We start from the raw sequence: 18,263 nt of genomic DNA on the forward strand, positions 1-18,263 counted from the left end.
AAAGTATGAAATTGTAAAAATGTGGAGCAGACATTTTAAAGTATCATGAATAAAATCTATTTACACTCATGGAAATTACTGTCATCTCTACACACCTCTGAGGCTTATAAAACATACAATTAAAACCATTCAGTCCATCATCCCATATCAGCTCTTTGAAAAAGGTAGCCAATTAATCATGTTCCTCCACTCTGTTACCATCAAAACATTTCCAGAAGGTAGCCCAGACCCTAGTTTTTTTTTTAATGGTTTTAAGCAGATACAAGGTTGATATTCCAAGAGAGATGCAGCTGGTCAAACCACTCAGTTTTAAACAAAAACAGGATTTATTTACAGACTACTGAATGTAATACGAACAAAATAGAACAGAATAGAGAACAACTTATCTGAAACCCCAAATGACTCAATCGTAACTTAATGATGCTGTTCCAATTTCCTGCAACATCTTCATTAATACAGCCCTTGGCGGGGGATCCAAGATGGCGGTGACCCAGCAAGACTGAGTCCACAGTGCTCTACCCAAAACTTGGGAAAAGTGGGCTATCCACCCCCACCACACTCACTAAACCATTTATAATAGTTGTTAACCTTAAATAGTTACCTATTAGTACATTTAAATAGTCTAATACTAGCTGGAAAATGAGTAAAGGGAAGGGAACAGGCGGCTCTAAGAAAGCAGGGACCCCTCCCCCACCCTCTCCCTCTTCATCTGCAACAAAGGTGTCTTCAGCTACTTCAGGAGATTTACCAATGAAGATGAGCTTTGAGGAGATGTTTGCCAGGTGGGAGGCGAAGATTGATGCTTTTATCGATGAGTCTCGGCAGAGCAGAGAAGCACTATCAGCCGAGCTGCAGAAGCAGGGCAGAGACATTCAGGAATTGGAGTGCCGAGTCAGAGAGGTGGAGTCGAAGGCCGCAGCCTCAGAGACTGGGATAAAATCAACAGCCGACCACATCCGTTTTCTCGAGAATCGAGTCCAGAACCTAGAAAACCACATTGATGACCTCGAAAATCGATGTCGTAGAAAAAATATTCGGTTGTTGGGCCTGCCCGAGCAGGAAGAGGGAGGTCAGCTGACAGCATTCTTAGAGCATTGGCTGCCACAACTTTTAAATCTGCAGGCTGGATCAGGCCAGGTAAGGGTAGAATGGGCCTACCGGGTCACAGTACGTGGGCCCGGCTCAACCCAGCGCCCACGCCCGGTCCTGTTCCAGCTGCAGAGCTATAGGGAGAGGCAGATGCTCCTGGAAGCCTCAAGAAATCTGGGAAAAGATCCCCAAGCTATGACCCACAAAGGATCCAGGATCATGCTGTTCCAGGACTTCTCCCCAGCTTTGGTCCAAAAGAGGAAGGCATTCGATGAGGCGAAGAAGCGTTTAAGGGACTTAAATATCCAGTACTCCTTACGATATCCAGCGACGCTACGCCTTAGCCACGAAGGATCCATATATAACTTCGGATCACCGGAGAAGGCTAAGGAATTCTTGGACTCTCTTAAATAAACTGTAAGAGATTGTGGACGCTGGTCTGCCTTTCCCATTATTTTGGTTTACATCCCTTCATCTTTTCTTATCTTTCCCCCTATGTGTGTATGTATATATGTTGGGGCGTTTGGTTAATGTTGATGGGGAGAGGTGGTTACCTTATTCTATTTTACTTCTGTTTTTAGGAGCGGGGTTGTTTTTCTTTCCCCTGTTATTTTGTGGTATTATATTTAAGTATTACATGTTGAGATTGTAATCTTATAGTTATATATGATATTAATATTCCCAAATATATTTAGATGTGGGTGTGGGTGTGGGTGGGGTGTTCACTGTTAACTCTAGCTTTATATTATATTTGAATTCTCCTCATTTTATTGAGGAACACCTGGGTCAAGGGTGGGGCACTGGTTGGAAGAGGGTAAGATGGACTGTGGGAGAGGAAGTGACGCTCCCTGGGAACAAGGGAGAAAATCTCCAATTCGGAATGTTTTATATTTTTTATATTTAGAAAGAGTTTTTTGTTATATTGTTTTGAGTGTATCAGAGAATCTTTACTTTTGTAAATCTTGTATGCTCCATGCTCGGGATGTTCTAGATAGGGTTTCCCCTCCCGAGGGGTCTCGGATCTGTCCAGATGATTATGGCTGAACTGTCGGTTAAGTGGTGCACCTGGAATGTCAAGGGGAGTAATTCGCCAGTCAAAAGGAAGAAAATATTATCAAATCTTAAGGAGAGAGTTGATATAGCTCTCCTACAGGAGACACACCTGTCGGATAAAGAACACTTAAAATTACGACAGGGCGGATTTGATCAGGCCTTTTTTTCCTCTTTTAATTCAAAAAGCAGGGGAGTCGTTATCCTTGTCCGGAAGAACTTCCCTTTGAAAATTCTAAATCAGATAAAAGACGAATCTGGACGATATATTTTGATTAAAGCCCTCATAAATGGAGAGGAATATGGGATCTTAAATGTATACTGCCCCCCGGCACACCCCTTTAAATTCATAACGGAAGCTTTTTCAAAACTGATGGCCTTTGGTTCCCGTCATACAATTATAGGGGGAGACTTTAATTGTATTATGGATCCGGAAATAGACAGGATTCCCAAGAGTGCCGCTGGAGTATCTCCCAGATCTAGACAACTGGCGGACCTGAATAAAGAATTAGGATTGGTAGATGTATGGAGATGTCTCCATCCACAGGGTAGAGATTTTTCTTTCTACTCTAATCCACATAAATGTCACACAAGAATTGATATGTTTTTTGCCCCATCGATTTTTCTAAACTCTATAGCAACCTGTAAAATAGGTACTATAGCAATCTCTGACCATGCCGCTGTATACATGGAAACTAAGGTAAAGAACAATGGGACATCTGCTCGGCATTGGCGTATGGACCCCTTCCTGATAAAAGATAGCAAATTTTTAAAGTACTTCTCCCAAGAACTTAAAACTTTTTTAGAAATTAATACTGGTACGGCTAGCAATCCGTCAATGATGTGGGAGACCATCAAAGCTTATGCACGAGGTTTGATCATCTCCTATTCAGCGACCCAGAGGAAAATGAAGGGAGAGCAACAGCGTCTGCTCGAAGCTCGCCTAAAAGCAGCCGAAACAGCATACGCTGATAGACCTTCTATCACAAAATTGCAGAGGATTACAGCTCTTAGGACAGCTTTAAACACCGCGCTTACTCAAACGGCTAAAAGGGAAATATTATTTGCGAAACAAAGATTATATGAATATGGCGACAAACCGGGTAGATACTTAGCATTTCTTGCAAAGAAAAAGAAAGCCCCTCAAACTATTCCGACCATCAAGGAAAGTACAGGTACCCTGACTCATGATCATAAAAAGATCAATGCGACCTTTAAAGAATTTTATTCTGAACTATATAGATCGCAGGATTGTGAAGATAGGATTAGGAGGATGCAGTCATTTTTTTAAAATTTGACCTTCCCGGGCCTGACTCCGGAACAGGTATCGGCCCTAAATACCCCTTTAACAGTCCAAGAAATACTTGAGGCAATTAGGCAACTTCAGAGCGGAAAAGCACCGGGCCCGGATGGTTTTCAAGCTGAATTCTATAAAGAATTTACAGGAATATTGGTTGACCCACTTATGGATATGTATAATTTTGCGCATAGTCAGGTCTGTCTCCCGCCCACGCTGAAAGAAGCAAATATTTCTCTTATCCTCAAAAAAGGAAAAGACCCAGAAGATTGTGCATCTTACAGACCAATATCCTTACTAAATGTAGACTTTAAAATTCTCTCAAAAATGTTAGCACTAAGACTAGAAAGGGTACTGCCATATATTATAAAGGAGGACCAGACGGGATTTATTAAGGGCCGCAGATCATCCAATAATATCAGAAGGGTCTTGAATATGATCCAAGCCTGTCATCAGGGAAAGATACCAGGAGTAGTAATTTCATTGGATGCGGAAAAGGCATTTGATAGGGTTGAATGGTCATATTTATTTTACACATTGGAAAGGTTTGGCGTTGGACAGGTGTTTACCAAATGGGTTTCAACATTGTATAGTGATCCCAAAGCAGCTGTTATTACTAATGGGTTAAGATCGGATGGCTTCAGTGTGGGTAGGGGCTGCCGTCAAGGATGTCCTCTCTCACCATTGTTGTTTACACTGATAATCGAACCATTAGCAGAAGCCATCCGGACTGATCCTAATATAACGGCCCCGAGGATTGGTACAGGTAAACACAAAATTACCCTCTATGCAGATGACGTTCTCTTATTCCTCAGTAATCCTTTAATGTCAGTGCCTCGTCTAATTCAAGTTATTAATACATTTAGTGCATTCTCAGGCTATAAAATTAATTTTTCAAAATCGGAAGCCATGCCAATGGGTGGTCTGGCTATGATACCCCACTTAATGGACGGATCCCCTTTTCCCTTCCGTTGGTCCCTGGAGGGCTTCTTATATTTAGGTATTTTTATCACGTCAGTATTTGGTCAGCTGTATAGGGCTAATTTTGTACAATTAATGGAAAGGATAAGGCAGGACCTCCAGCGATGGAGAGACCTTCCGATTTCCTGGCTAGGGAGAATAGCATTAATTAAAATGAATGTTCTGCCCCGTCTCTTATATCCTATGAGAATGCTCCCGCTGATGCTGCCAAGGTTAGCCCTACGTAAATTATATGGCTGGTTGGGCTCCTTTATTTGGAACCATAGACGGCCCCTTATTAAGCTGAAGAAGCTACAGCTTCCACAGGCAAGGGGAGGACTGGACTTCCCAGACTTTAGGAAATATCAGTTAAGCTCCCTACTAAGTTACATAGCTGATTGTGGATCAGATGAAACCCAATCAATTTGGCTGGATATCGAAGCCTCCCAAGTAAAATACCCACTTATTAACCTTTTATTTTCAGATAAGAGGAAAATCATTACAGACCACTGTAAAAATCCCATAATATTAAACACAATTAAGGCCTGAAATATAATGCGGCAAAATGAGGGTAACTCACATAAAACATCACCCCATGCACCAATAGTAGGCACATGGGGATTCCAACCGGGGATTACAGATGCCACCTTTAAACTCTGGAGATCCAGGGGCATCTCATGCTTAGGGGACCTGTTTAAAGATGTGATCCTGATGTCCTTTGAGCAGCTGCGTCTGAAATTCGGAATACCTAATGGGGATCTCTTTCGATACTTCCAAGTTCGAGATTATATACAGAGGAAGACTACATTAATAGATAGTCTTTATAAATCAGACAGAGAACGTAATGTCTTACGACCAGCGGGGCATCCTCCGTTAGTACTATATACCATTTGCTACATGATGGAGTCTCAGGAGACATGGATGACCTGCTTAAAACATGGGAGCAGGACTTGGGGCTAGAAATCTCTGAGGATATGTGGAATGACATTTGGGAAAATGCTAGAAGAATTGCTATCTGTAACAGAACTCAGGCTATCCAACTAAAGATACTTCATAGGGCCCATATAGCTCCGGCTCGACTGGCAAAATTTAAGGCAGGAGCATCTCCAATGTGTCCTAAATGCAAAATAGAGGTGGGTACTCTTGTACATTGTCTGTGGACTTGTCAGAAAATCTGCAGATACTGGACTAAAGTGGCAAATACCCTGACAGAAATTTTAGGAACGGAAATTAGGATGGACCCTGTATCTCTCCTTTTGGGCTTTTCGAACCTCTCATCTCTGGATATGCATGGGAAGAGACTATTTTCTATTCTCTCTTTCTGTGCAAGGAAAAATATTTTGGTGAACTGGGTGGCTGAGGGCCCCCCTGGACTTTCAAATTGGCACAGATTAATTATGGAATATATCCCCCTTGACTTCCTCACAAATATGGTGCACCGAAAGACTGAATTATTTTATAAAATATGGCAGCCCTTTTTGAATTATAAAAATGCAGATATTTCGGCTATCCTAACAAGGGCTTTTATTTAGTGAAGATTTCAGACCGGGCTGCTCCGGTGCCCCTTGAGAGAGGAATCCTGCGCGAATACGGGTTTTATTATATTTGATGTTTATACATTCCGAGCATGTAAGAGACTTAGGTATATACTCTGGTTAGTTATAGGTTAGATTAGTAGAAAGTTGAGTTATTTTTTTCTTTCTTTTTTCGTTTCTTTTTTTTCTTTTTTTGTTTTCTTTCTTTTCTTTGTTAAATTATGACTATTGTATATATGATTTAATTGTACATCAATGTTTGTATTTGAGAGTCTTGTTTATTTTTGTGAATTTGCAAAAATGTTAAATTTCAATAAAAATATCTAAAAAAAAAATACAGCCCTTGGCAAAAAGGTAAATTCAAACGCAGGTTCTTACAAGACAGATGTCAGAGACAGAATCAGCATGGGACCTCCTTACACTGTAGTGGCTTCTTTGGGTCCCCTGCTAAAAATTAAACCAAACAAGAAAGAAATCCCACAACTGGGAGAAGTGGCCATTTCCCTTTCATTGTACAACAGTTTAAAAAAAACTAAAGGCCTTTTCCCTGATTGTTGCCATGGGCAATATCTGTTAGCCAATAGCAAAACCCAGACAAACTGGAACTTCTGCCTTTACAACCCCACTTGAAAAAAAGGACAACATAACCTTGTTGAAAAGGAGCAGCATCGCCGCAACCCTTTCCCCAACAGCTCTGCAAATTTTTATTATGCGAGTACCTACCCAATTTTCTGCTGGAAAAGAGCAGTGAGTATTGAATCTGCTTCCACCAACATTTCAGGAAGTGCACTCCAAGACATAACAAATCATTGAAGATATAAAAACCACTCTCAATTTCCAGAGGTTTTTTGTAAAATCAATCATTCAAATCTGATTTATTGTCAGAGGGAAAGATGGTTTTATAAGGCAGTTGCCAACACTGAACATTTCAATTTAATCCAAAAATATTTTCTGCTGGATCAAATACATGGAAAACCTTTAATAACTGCTGTCATGGGACTCAGAGGAGAGAAAATCTTGTTCTTTAACAAAATAAAACAGTCCTGTTTGCTCAAGAAAATCTTTCGAAACTTTAGAATCAACCAGGTCAGAAACTAACTTTATCACACAGGATGTAAAATGCCTGCAGAAGCACACCACCATTCATCACCTTGCTCGGGCATCAGTGATCCATCAATGACATATAAAACTGGGCCGATACATTAGGTTAAAGAATGCAACAGGGTCACAGGCAGAAAAGGGATTTGGAACTAAGCTTGACTGCTTTTCCAAGGAAACTGCAAAGGCATAAGGAGCTGAATTACTTCCTTCTGTGCTGTAACTTTCTATAATTCACCGATAGCCTTCAGGCCAATTCTGGCTTTGACTTTTCAGAATGAGTGAAAAAGTCCATAACTATATGGAAATATTTATTTTGTATTCCTCCCCCCTAAGGATGGCACACGTCAAACAGAGTCAGATATTAAGACCACAAGGAGCCAAACTTGGAAAATTGTATGCTCAAGTGTTTGTGCATTTGTGGTCAAGTCTCTTAAGCATCAGTGTGCCATTGGAGCCAGACTTAAGCGTGGCAAAAATTTGCAGACAAGGAATCTGAATTAGGTTTGATGGAAAATGTTAGGCTGCACTAGATACACAAAACTAAACTGGCATAGTGAATAAAAGTCAAACATTGACCAGACCTTTTCTACATAGCAGTAAATATAATGAGAATTCTTAAGTAGAGATCATGTTTCATAAGGAATGATTTCAATGTATAGCTATCTGGAGAGTGCAGAAGCTGGAATTTATCCCCGCAGATCCAAGAACATAGAGGGAAGATCTAATTGGGCTGTGCACAATCATGAAGCATTATATGACGAAAGGGTTGGTAATGCCATGGATTTAAGATATTTGGCAAAATAGAGAGAGGGGCGAGATGAGGAGGGGAGAAAGTACAAAGCTAAAGCTATGATTATGTCCACAATGCCTGAAAAGGTGGTAGGAGCAGAATCAATAGTAACTTTCAAAAGGGAACTGGACAGATGCTTGAAGAAGGAGGAATTGCAGGGACAATGGCAAAACAGAAGGGTTGTGGGGCTAATGGATCAGCTGAAAGTACTGACACAAGCATAACGCCTCAAATTCCTGTCCTCTGTGCTGTAAGAGTCAAATAAGTTTTCTTTTGGTACTCCAATAGTCCCCTCTTCTCATCTAAAAGGATAGGAACTTGGCTGGGGTACAGTGTTATTGACATTGTAACCCATTTGGAAGTGTTGGGAAGTGGGGAGGAGTAGGATTGTCCCGCTTTTGAAACCATCACAGTTGAGCACTCGCCTACTTTCAACTCACAGCTGCACAGTTAGTGGAAATCACCAGGATCACAAACAAGAATCCTACCTCACTTGGCTCTTCCCCCAGTGCTGAGGAGTACAGAGGCAACGAGGTGCCTTTACCCACTGAGCCATCCAGGGAGTTTAATTTAATTTGGGAAGCTTTGCTGAGACATGTAGCATAATGAATTTTTTTCTGTGTACCTTTCAGGTCAAATATACTTTACTGTGTAATTTGTTGGATGTGCAACACTGCACACTATGCAACAAGGACCTCAGTGACTGACTGAATTAAACAGCAAAAAGGCAGAAATCAGATAGCAGATTTTGGAGATCCATAACTCAATATATTTGAATTCCTACTTTTGTTGGTTAATTGCATATCAAATACCGATGTGCATCATCAACGCATCCATTATTTTTCCAGCATGATGTGTCCCATTATTTGTAAGTTGTTCTGTTCTTTACTGGTGGACGCTGCTTAATTGTGTTAACTCAATTGATACTTTGTTCGTGCTGTATATTTTTTCAGCCAGGCTGTAATTAATTGCACCATTAAATTAATTGGCATCAGCCACAGCTGCATTGGCAACACTACTGAAAATCAGGAGGCTGAGGATTCAATACACAACCTGAACAGACGAAGGTAATATGAAGGAGTACAGTGCTGTCAAAGCTGCCATTTGTTTGAAGGCACATTTAAGAAAAATCACACCATGCTATTTTGAACAGCGCGTACCTTGCCAACATGTATCTTTCTATCACTAAACCTAATTATGATTTTCTACTTTATAAATAGTGATTACAGTTCAACAAAGTTAGCTACAAAGTGCTTTGGGACATTCTGGGGTTGTGAGGAGTGTTACATTAATGCAAATTCTGCCTTGTATTTAAAAAAATACTGTTTGTGAGAACATGCTGTGCGCAAGTTAGCTAAATTATTAAAATACTGAGCGTACAGCATTCACTGTGAAGTATTTGAGACTTCTTGAAACCATGAACTGTGTGGCTGGACATGAAAGCCTCGTGAAATGCAAGAGATTTAAGACTTATTCATAAATGATAATTTCTGTAAATCAGATGTAATGTTTATTCAGTTGTCTTGTATTGTTGAGCTCAGTGTTGTCCCAAATCATACCTCCACGAATATTTTAAGTATTGGCATTTCTGCCTTTAAATATGCTAATCGTGTTATGTCTGGGCTTAATACACAAGCTGGAAAAGTGAAAGGATTTTAAATATTTGGAAACCAAACAGTTATACTCTGTTCAAATGTACTAGACAGGTGTGTCTGAGGTTTATTCCACTGTTTATCTGGAAAAACATGAACTAACACATAGGAAAATTGTGAAGCTGAATGTCATGTTTGGATTTCAACTGCATGAAGAGATTTCTTTCAGTCTTTGCCTCCCAGAATGCTCATGACTCATCTCCTCTGTGCTAACCATCCTTCCTCAGCTAGCACCACAGAGGTCGCTGTTTACAATCATTGAATTTCACAGTACAGAAGGAGGCCATTCAATCCATCATGTTTCTATTGGCTGTTTTGATACACTGGCGTTCCTTGTCCGAGTTTTAACGTCGCATGTCAAGGTGCGGAAGACCTCTACCAGGTGACCAAACTAGTGTTAAGCGGAATGGGTAATGACAGTCCAACAGGTCATCGCGGTACAGGCCTAACAAGTACAGCTCTCACCCACATTCAGGAACCAACCGGACACCATACCAAGTATACCACTCAGGTATATCCTCATTCCTGATGAAGGGCTTCTGCCCGAAACATCAACTTTCCTGCTCCTCGGATGCTGCCTGACCTGCTGTGTTTTTCCAGCAATAGTTTAATCTTGAATCTAGTCTCCAGCATCTGCAGTACCCACTTTTGCCAGGTTTACCACTTGTCATCTGATGTGTTGCCCAACCATTGGGGAGGCCATCCAACGAAGGGTGTAGTAGGTCATCTCTATGGATCTCAGCCCTCACGCCTGACAACCAGACTGAGAACACACAGATTGTGGTCATCACCGTTAGGTCTCTATCCAGCCAAGGTGACCAAATAATGGATGTTAAATGGCACTCAATGTTTAACACACGACACTGCCACTACATCTCGCAGGGACATTTTTCACACCAGAACACCTCAATCAGCCTGTATATGATGTCGCCCTAGAAACACTCCTGAGGTCAAGCGCCACTTCTGCTTGTTTTTTTGAATGGGGCCAAACCCCGGATCCACACGGACCTACAGCCATCTCATAGCTTTTCTCTCGGGAATACACAATACTATCCACCACAGCCCAAAACTGAAGATGGTCAATTGCATTTCGCATTGATCGATTTAACCAGGCAACAAAGCTTCTCCAGCCGTGACCGAAAAGGGCCTGTTGCTATTTCTGATGAGGCCTTTTGGAAATCTGGCCAACAGTGCACTGGGCAAAACTACATACAAAGCCAGCTCCAATGACAACCAGCCTGGGAAACCCACATAGGAGACTCATCTAAGAGAGTCATAGTTACTCCTGCCATTTACTCTACCCAGCTAGTCCCATTCCCAAGTCTCACCTCCGTTACACTATAAATTCATTACTTACAAATATGTAACCAGCTCTCTTTTGAAACCTCATACAGATCTAACTCCATGGAAAAGACCAGTGCGAAGCAGTTTCCTTTCCTTCCTCTAATCTTTACACAAGTTGAGGGCCTCCTCCAACATTTTGTCATCTGTGAAGCATTTTCAAGCATCCTGAAATTGTAAAAGGCACTATATAAATGCAACTCCTTTCTTTCATATCCCACTTAACCTGCCCTTCTGTAGCCAAGTTTAAACTCATTATCAGCACCATATGAACTCTGTCCAGCAAGAATCACTGCATAGCACAAGAAACATGAACCCAGATTGATTTTTTCTTCCTTTTTCCAGTTTAAATCAGTCTTGATGTTAAGTTTGTGTCCCAACTGGTGTACAAACGAGGGTTGCTGTCTGCGTATATTCCTTGAGGTTTCATTACATGCTCTCTGCAGATTTTCTTCAACAACTCTGATTTCTCTCTGTGTTACACATTGCTGTCTCCCCAAAATTAACCTTCTATTCTTGGACAGCTAATAACCCACATCCCAGGCCAGCTGGGGATGAATTCTAGTTGTTTTCTAGGTTCAGTCCCACACTATCAACAGCACAAGAAAGCTGGAGTTTCAGTAATTTCTTATTCACCTCTCTGTCTCTCCCCTCACATTCCTTTCTTGACCCTAGTGTGCCCATAAAAATGAGAGGCAGCAGGCAATTAACCAGCTCCTGGCTACATCTCATGGCATTATGCAGTTGGCTTGTTGCGGTGGCGTGAAAGACAATTTATTTTCTCTTCCCCACTTTCCCTACGTCCCAAAATTTGCCCCAAGCGGCCCAAATTCAGCTGTGTATTACAACCCTTCAACACTTGAAGCCCTGCCCCATTTTGTAACAGGAAGCAATGGCAAAAGATCAAAGACTTGAATAGGTGGACATGTAAGTGCATTTGGTAAATCAAGCAACCGACACACCTACGCCTCAGCTTAGGCAGTGGGAAAAGCAGACTTTTGGCCTTGACAACTCTTGTGCTGGGGAACTGGGGTTGGAAGAAGGAAGTCCCCATTCTCAACTGCTGTCCTGAAAGTGTAGATTTACATCGTCGGGTTAGGACAGTGATGCCTTCTGTGGTCAAATAGGACACAATGCTACTCCTACTTGCAGGTGGCTGATGAAGATTGAACACTTTGGTGGGGTACTGGCAGGGCCACCAATCACCTATTAAGCCAAACCCAGATCAGGGCCTTCAGAAAAGCACAAACCAGCTACCTCAACACAAGAAGTTCAAATTGGACAAATCCACCCCTCGCACAATTTTCTGCCACTGAGCTTTTCTCAGCCTGTGAGCTCCAGGGTGAATGGGAAACCTTTCTCACAAGAGAAGAGAACACCACAGAAGGCAGGTCACCCTGCTCCTGCTCTCCTTCATATACACTGTTAGTTATCGAACATTTCCTTTCTTTCGGCCTGTATTCACAACAACCCTCACTATTAATGTGTTTTCATTTCACACAGGAAGCTTCACTCTGCAAACAGAACAAGCTTCAACTCAAATTTACACAACAATTTCAGAACTGACAGACATAAGTGCAAATCTAATCTCCGACACAACCTGTGCATTACTGGGTAAGTTCTGCACAGAGTTCCTGTCTTTTATATGGGAAATTAAACACAGTCCTCTCAAGTGGACGTAACATGGTTAATTCAAAGAAGTGAAGGAGGAGGTCACTTAGGGTTGCTAATATTTATCCATCCAACTGTCACCAAAGCTGACTATCTGGTCATTATTACATTGCTGTCTGTGGGAGCTTACTTTGTACATATTGGTAGATGTTTCATTACATTACAACAGTGACTACACCCTAATGCAGAGCAAAATGGCACAGTGGCTCAGTGATTGACACTGCTGCTTTATAGCACCAGGGACGCAGGTTCAATTCCAGCCTTGGGTGACTGCTTGTCTGAAGTTTGCACATTCTCCCCGTGTCTGCATGGTTTTCCTCCATATGCTCCAGTTTCCTCCCACAATCCAAAGGTGTGCAGGTTCTGTGGATTGGCCATGCCAAACTGTCCATAGTGTTCAGGGATGTGTAGGTTTGGTGGATTAGTCATCACGAGAATAAATGGATGTAGGTTTGCTTGCTGAGCTGGAAGGTTCATTTTCAGACATTTTGTCACCCTACTAGGTAACATCTTCAGTGAGCCTCTGGATGAAGCACTGCTGGTGTTTCCTGCCTTCTATTTATATGTTTGGGTTTCCTTGAAATGGTAAGAATAAACTGGGTGGAATTATGGAGATAGGGAGGTGGGATGTTTTTCAAAGGGTTGGTGCAGACTCGATGGGCTGACTGGTCGCCTTCTGTACTGCAGGGATTCTATGAAAACCACTTTGCAACAACGCTACAGGGAGAGTATGGAATCATTGATGTTCAGGAGCAAAATCCCCAGCAGAAGTCATCACATGAGAGTTCCCACGACTGAAACCCAAACACATCAGAAATATCATATTCATCACAGAGTCACGATAGAGTCATGTGATTACTCTTTCTTTCACAATTTGTGTGGTCAAGCTTTCACAATGAGAGTCAACATTGAGTGTGGTCGTCAGATTGCATCTGACCAAAGGGCAGTAGTAATTAGACTAGATTTAATTTTTTTTAAAAGGGCAGTCTACATCTGTACAGTCAGCTCTTATTTTTATATTTCCATTTTAATTCCCTTTAATCTAATTTATAATATAAAGATGTCACACTGGAATTACACTCTTCAACCAGTGACAGCGCTGCAGAACCTCACAGGGAACCAGTGGGTTGGGTTTGGAGAAAAAAGGTAAATGTCACCACACAAGTTTACATGAACAGTTCTCACTGTAAATGTGGACACAGGAACTTATACATGAATAAATAAATAGAAATTATGAATATGGTCAATGATTGTCTTTCAGCTGTATTTGTGCTGGTAGTTTTACACTTGCCCCCGCTCTTGAACTTATCACATTTTTAACTGGAATAAAGACTGGTAGGTAATAATTCTCCAGTGCCTCATCCAGAACCCTAATTTTCACATGCAATCCAAAGACAATGAATATTCATTGATTGCTTGATTCTATGTGATCATTTGAGCCCAGACCCACTATGCCTGCATTCCTAGCAGGGAGTTAGTTAACCAAGAATAGAATCCACAGCCGAGTTTGCTATGCCTTAAGCAAAGGAAAGCTTGTACTTTCAAATAAATCTGTTGGACTATAACCTGGTGCTGTGATTTTTAATGTTAACCAAAGAAACCATTCCACTGCTGAGTTGCCAAAGTCTGCCAGTAAATATTATCACAAATCTAAGAGATTATCAGCAGGTAATGATGCTGTCAAAAATACTGACGACTCTCTGTATTTCACTAACACAGGAAATAAAAGCAAAATGTAATAGATGCTGGAAATCTACAAAACAGAAAATGCTGGAGAAACTCAGCAGGTCTGTCATCATCTGTGCAGAGAGAAACAGAGATTAATGTCTTCAGTCTGATATGACTCCTCAGAAGAAGTCATACTGGGCTTGAAATGTTAACCTGTTTCTCTCTCCACAGATACTTTCAGATCTAAGTTACCCCAGCATGTTCTGTATTTATTACATAAATAAATGAACAATGATACTGCGGATGGACCTGACCCTTAAATAGTCAAGATCAGAGTGGTGCTGGAAAAGCACAGCAGGTCAGGCAACTTCTGAAGAGCAGGAGAATCGACGTTTCAGGCAAAAACCCTTCATCAGTAATCTGATGCTTAAACTGACTCATAAATAGCAAAGTTCCCATATTAATGTTATCCCCCTCAGGTTTTGAAAGTCTTCAACAGCACAAGTCACTTTGTTCCCTGCCCTGAAGAACCTTTACTGAGTTTTTAACAACATCTTCTAATGTTGACCAGGAAGAACTACCAGATTTATTTAATTCAATTTTGCAACTTGCCAGTGATGGGATTTAACTTGTGAGCTGCAGTTACAGCATCCTGTTCACTGATCACACCCTTTGGTTCCAAGTTTCAAAGCCTCACGATGCCTCAATTAGCAAAGGCACTGCCCCTTCACAGAATGATCACCCAAGGCTTCAATAGGGCAAAGAGGATCATAGCCATCCAGTCTTGGTGATCTACAGCACAGGAGAGGCCCATTGAGTCTGTATTGTCAAAAAAAAATCCACCTAAGTATTCTAACCCCAATTTCTCAACACTGGGCCCACACCCTTGTCTAGTGGGAAGTCCAGCAGGACGGGACATTAATATTAGAGCGAGACTGTTCAGGGGCTATGTCAGGGAGCATTTTTTCACACAGAGGCTGGTGAAAATTTGGGACAAGCCCCACCCCACCCCAAAAAAACACTAAAACCTAAGATTCATCAAGGGAGAGTATTGAAGGATCTGGAACCAAGGAGGGCGGAGAGAGTTACAGTACAGATCGAATGGATGACAGAACAGGTTCGAGGGGCTGAATAGCCTCTACCTGTTCTGAGGGGGAGAGGCAAATCAGGCAGCTGTCCGCGAGAGCCAATTCATGTGGGGGGGGGGTTGAGAAGTGACATTCGCCACCCCCTTCCAAGGGTCGCTTAACCCTGTGACAAGGTCACACGTCAAGTCTAATCAGGGGAATGTTGGAGAGCCGCGAGGGATCACTGAAAACAATAAAGATACCATCAAAACAGGAAGACTTCACCTCTGTTTACAAACAAGGTGAGATCAGCCTCACGGTCATTAGCTGGAGGCGCTTGAAAGGGGGAAGACGCGCACAGACAGTTGAAAATGTAACAGGAGCTTTCAGACATTCCTCCGTCTCCCTCTGCCATTATTCCCCAGAGCAGCATGCAAGTTTCCCTAGACGGGCACCTGCTCAAGAAGACATTTTTTGCCTACTTTTACAGAACAAATGATTACTAGAGGCCTTGCCGCTGATGCACAAGAAGGGACATGATACGGGAGAAATAAAGTGCTTCCCAACTGAACTCCAGTAAAATCCAGGCGTTGTAGGGACACAAAGAATCGCGAATCATTAGCAGCGCTGGATATGCACTTAAGAAAGTAACATCCTGTGAGATTAAAAGGTGTGCCCTGGTACTTTTTCTTCAAACCCCCTTTCTGCCAGTTTACAGTCACTGACCTCTTCCAGAGCAGACACCGTGTTCCTGCAGCTCATCATTTTCGAGGTGAAGTTGGAGGTGATCGGCGAGTTGATGTCCTCCAAAGTTTCACTCACAAACTCGGAGATGCTGATCTGTTCCGGCATCCTGACTTGGGGGTGGGGGTGGGAAGAAATCCAATACCTTTTTATTCACGAAAATAGAGGTTCACGACAGTTTTATCCGGCGCAGTGGGAGCGCAGGCTGAATGAGTGAAAGTTACAAGCGGCGAGTTCACTCGAGTCAATTTCAGCTGCGGGTCACTTTGTATCAAACTCTTCGGCACAATCACGTGGGGCTCGACTGGGATACAATTTAAAGCAACACTGTATCGCGCAGGAACACGCCAGGGAGGAGGAAATCTGGGACTTCTTTCGCTCTATTTTTGAGTATGCTTTCCCTCTTGTTTCTCTGTCTGCATCTCTGCTCCTCCGCGTCAACTTCTCTTTTAAATCACCCTTTTTATTCCAATTAACATTCACAGAAATAATTCTTCTCCCTTCTTTCCAGTTTTTCTATTTCCCCGACAGAGCCTCCTCTCATCAGGGTGCACCTTCTTATTCAGGAAGTGAGTCTGCACAACTCCCACACGCGGAGCTATTCAGCTGTGGAGGCATCACAGCCTGATTCTTTGCAGTCATTGTTTTTACTTCGATGATTTTAATCCTACTGCGAATCCTCTTGCAAGGATGCCTATCTTGAAGAAGTTTTCCTCTCTCTACAAAAATCTCAGGGAGTCCCTCTCCCACTGCTCTTCCTGCCTGCCTATCTTCTTTTCCACCTATCCACTCCACCCCCACCGACCTATCACTTCATCCCCTACTCCACTCACCTATTGTACTCTATACTACTTTCTCCCCACCCCCACCTTCCTCTCACTCATCTCTCCACCTTTCAGGCTCCCTGCCTGTATTCCTGATGAAGGGCTTTTGCCCGAAACGTCGATTTTCCTGCTCCTCGGATGTTGCCTGAACTGCTGTGCTCTTCCAGCACCACTCTAATCCAGAATCTGGTTTCCAGCATCTGCAGTCATTGTTTTTACCTCGTTGATTTTTTTGCAGAGGGCTGTCCCTGGATAGCAGTCAAGTGCAGGAGCCCTGATTGATTCCTCTCCCCGTTTTCCTGACGCAAGGTGAATTTTATTCCACAGTGCCACTCTATGTGTTGCTCGCTAACTGAAGTTCGAGACTGGGGCTGGCAGAACACGGATCTGGTCTGAAAGCAGCTCTGTTCTGCTGGGGGCCACTGTCAGTACACTCCAGGCCACCGGGAGAGCTGAAGGGGGATTTATTGCAAGGATGCAGTATGTCAAATAATCCAACAAATGAAGCTTGACATTTGTATATCCCTTGGTAATTTCTCATGGTCTTGTCGGAAGTGTGGGGAGTTTTGTTGGACTCTGACAGCGCAGTTTCATAATTTAATTGCCGTGACTAATTCTTCAATATTTTGCAGTTTGGATGTGTCTGTCATCACAGTGGTGTTGTTATGTTACTTTGGTTTTAATGAATCGCCTTTCTTAATATCAGTATCGCTCGGTATAGTAAAGGGAAATCAAATGGGGTTGTGGAGGGAGGTAGAAGAAACTAGACCACCCGGAACTTCCTGGATGCCGACTTGAGGATAGGATGGTGGGATCCAGCCATGGACTGGGAGGTGTCTGAATATAGCGAAACAGACACCGATAACCAACGCTACCCAGTCTGGCCAGAACACTCCACAGGCTCCTATGCTATTTACCGTACATAAAATTTCAGTGCCTCTTTTGTTTTTAAATCTCCAAGAGGAAGCCATTCCAAGAATCGGCTCTCTGTATTAAATTCCTGCAATCAGTTTTTGCGTTTGACTTTCACTATTCTGTGTCCACATTGTCCCGCTCTCACTGTTTAGATTAATACTTTAAATTGGATTGATCTTCCTACACCAAATAACATGTGTTCCACTTTAAGAACATTTTGATATTTCCTTTCGGGGGAAACGAGCCTTATGTCTTCAATAGACTGGAATCTAATGAGGTTGTGGGGGGCGTGGTGTGGAAGTTGTATCCAATATTAGCGAGTGGGTTTCAGGATGGAATGTACTCGAGGGATTTCAGTATCAAATACTATACATCTTTTGTAAATGTAGTCTGCCTAGTTTCATTGATCTCCTTGGAAATGTGACCTTCAAGGTATAATGATTTTGAGGTATGTATTTAATATTTACTGGCTCAGATTCTGTACCCATGCTTCTGTTTTGTTCAAAAGTATTGTCTATTTATGAAACTTCCATTCAAAGACATTTCAGATAGGATGTAA

The 18,263-nt window shown here is 42.2% G+C and overlaps 1 protein-coding gene across 3 annotated transcripts in view; it reads right to left on the reverse strand.

The window, feature by feature from the left end:
- Positions 1-17,090, reverse strand: part of LOC132830133 (arf-GAP with SH3 domain, ANK repeat and PH domain-containing protein 2-like) — an 86,103-nt gene extending 69,013 nt beyond the window's left edge. The window contains exons 1-2 of one of the 3 annotated variants that reach the window (XM_060847637.1): positions 17,009-17,090; positions 15,948-16,078 (exon numbers count right to left, since the gene is read on the reverse strand). In XM_060847637.1, the coding sequence (XP_060703620.1) occupies positions 15,948-16,073 (126 nt within the window). In that variant the 5' untranslated portion in view covers positions 16,074-16,078; positions 17,009-17,090. Of the gene's footprint in view, positions 1-15,947; positions 16,265-17,008 lie in introns of those variants that run through there. The other 2 variants (XM_060847638.1, XM_060847636.1) reach the window with 2 other exon arrangements.
- Positions 17,091-18,263: the final 1,173 nt, after the last annotated feature.

This window comes from Hemiscyllium ocellatum, chromosome 30 (assembly GCF_020745735.1).
Source record: "Hemiscyllium ocellatum isolate sHemOce1 chromosome 30, sHemOce1.pat.X.cur, whole genome shotgun sequence".
In the NCBI taxonomy this organism is placed as follows: domain Eukaryota; kingdom Metazoa; phylum Chordata; class Chondrichthyes; order Orectolobiformes; family Hemiscylliidae; genus Hemiscyllium; species Hemiscyllium ocellatum.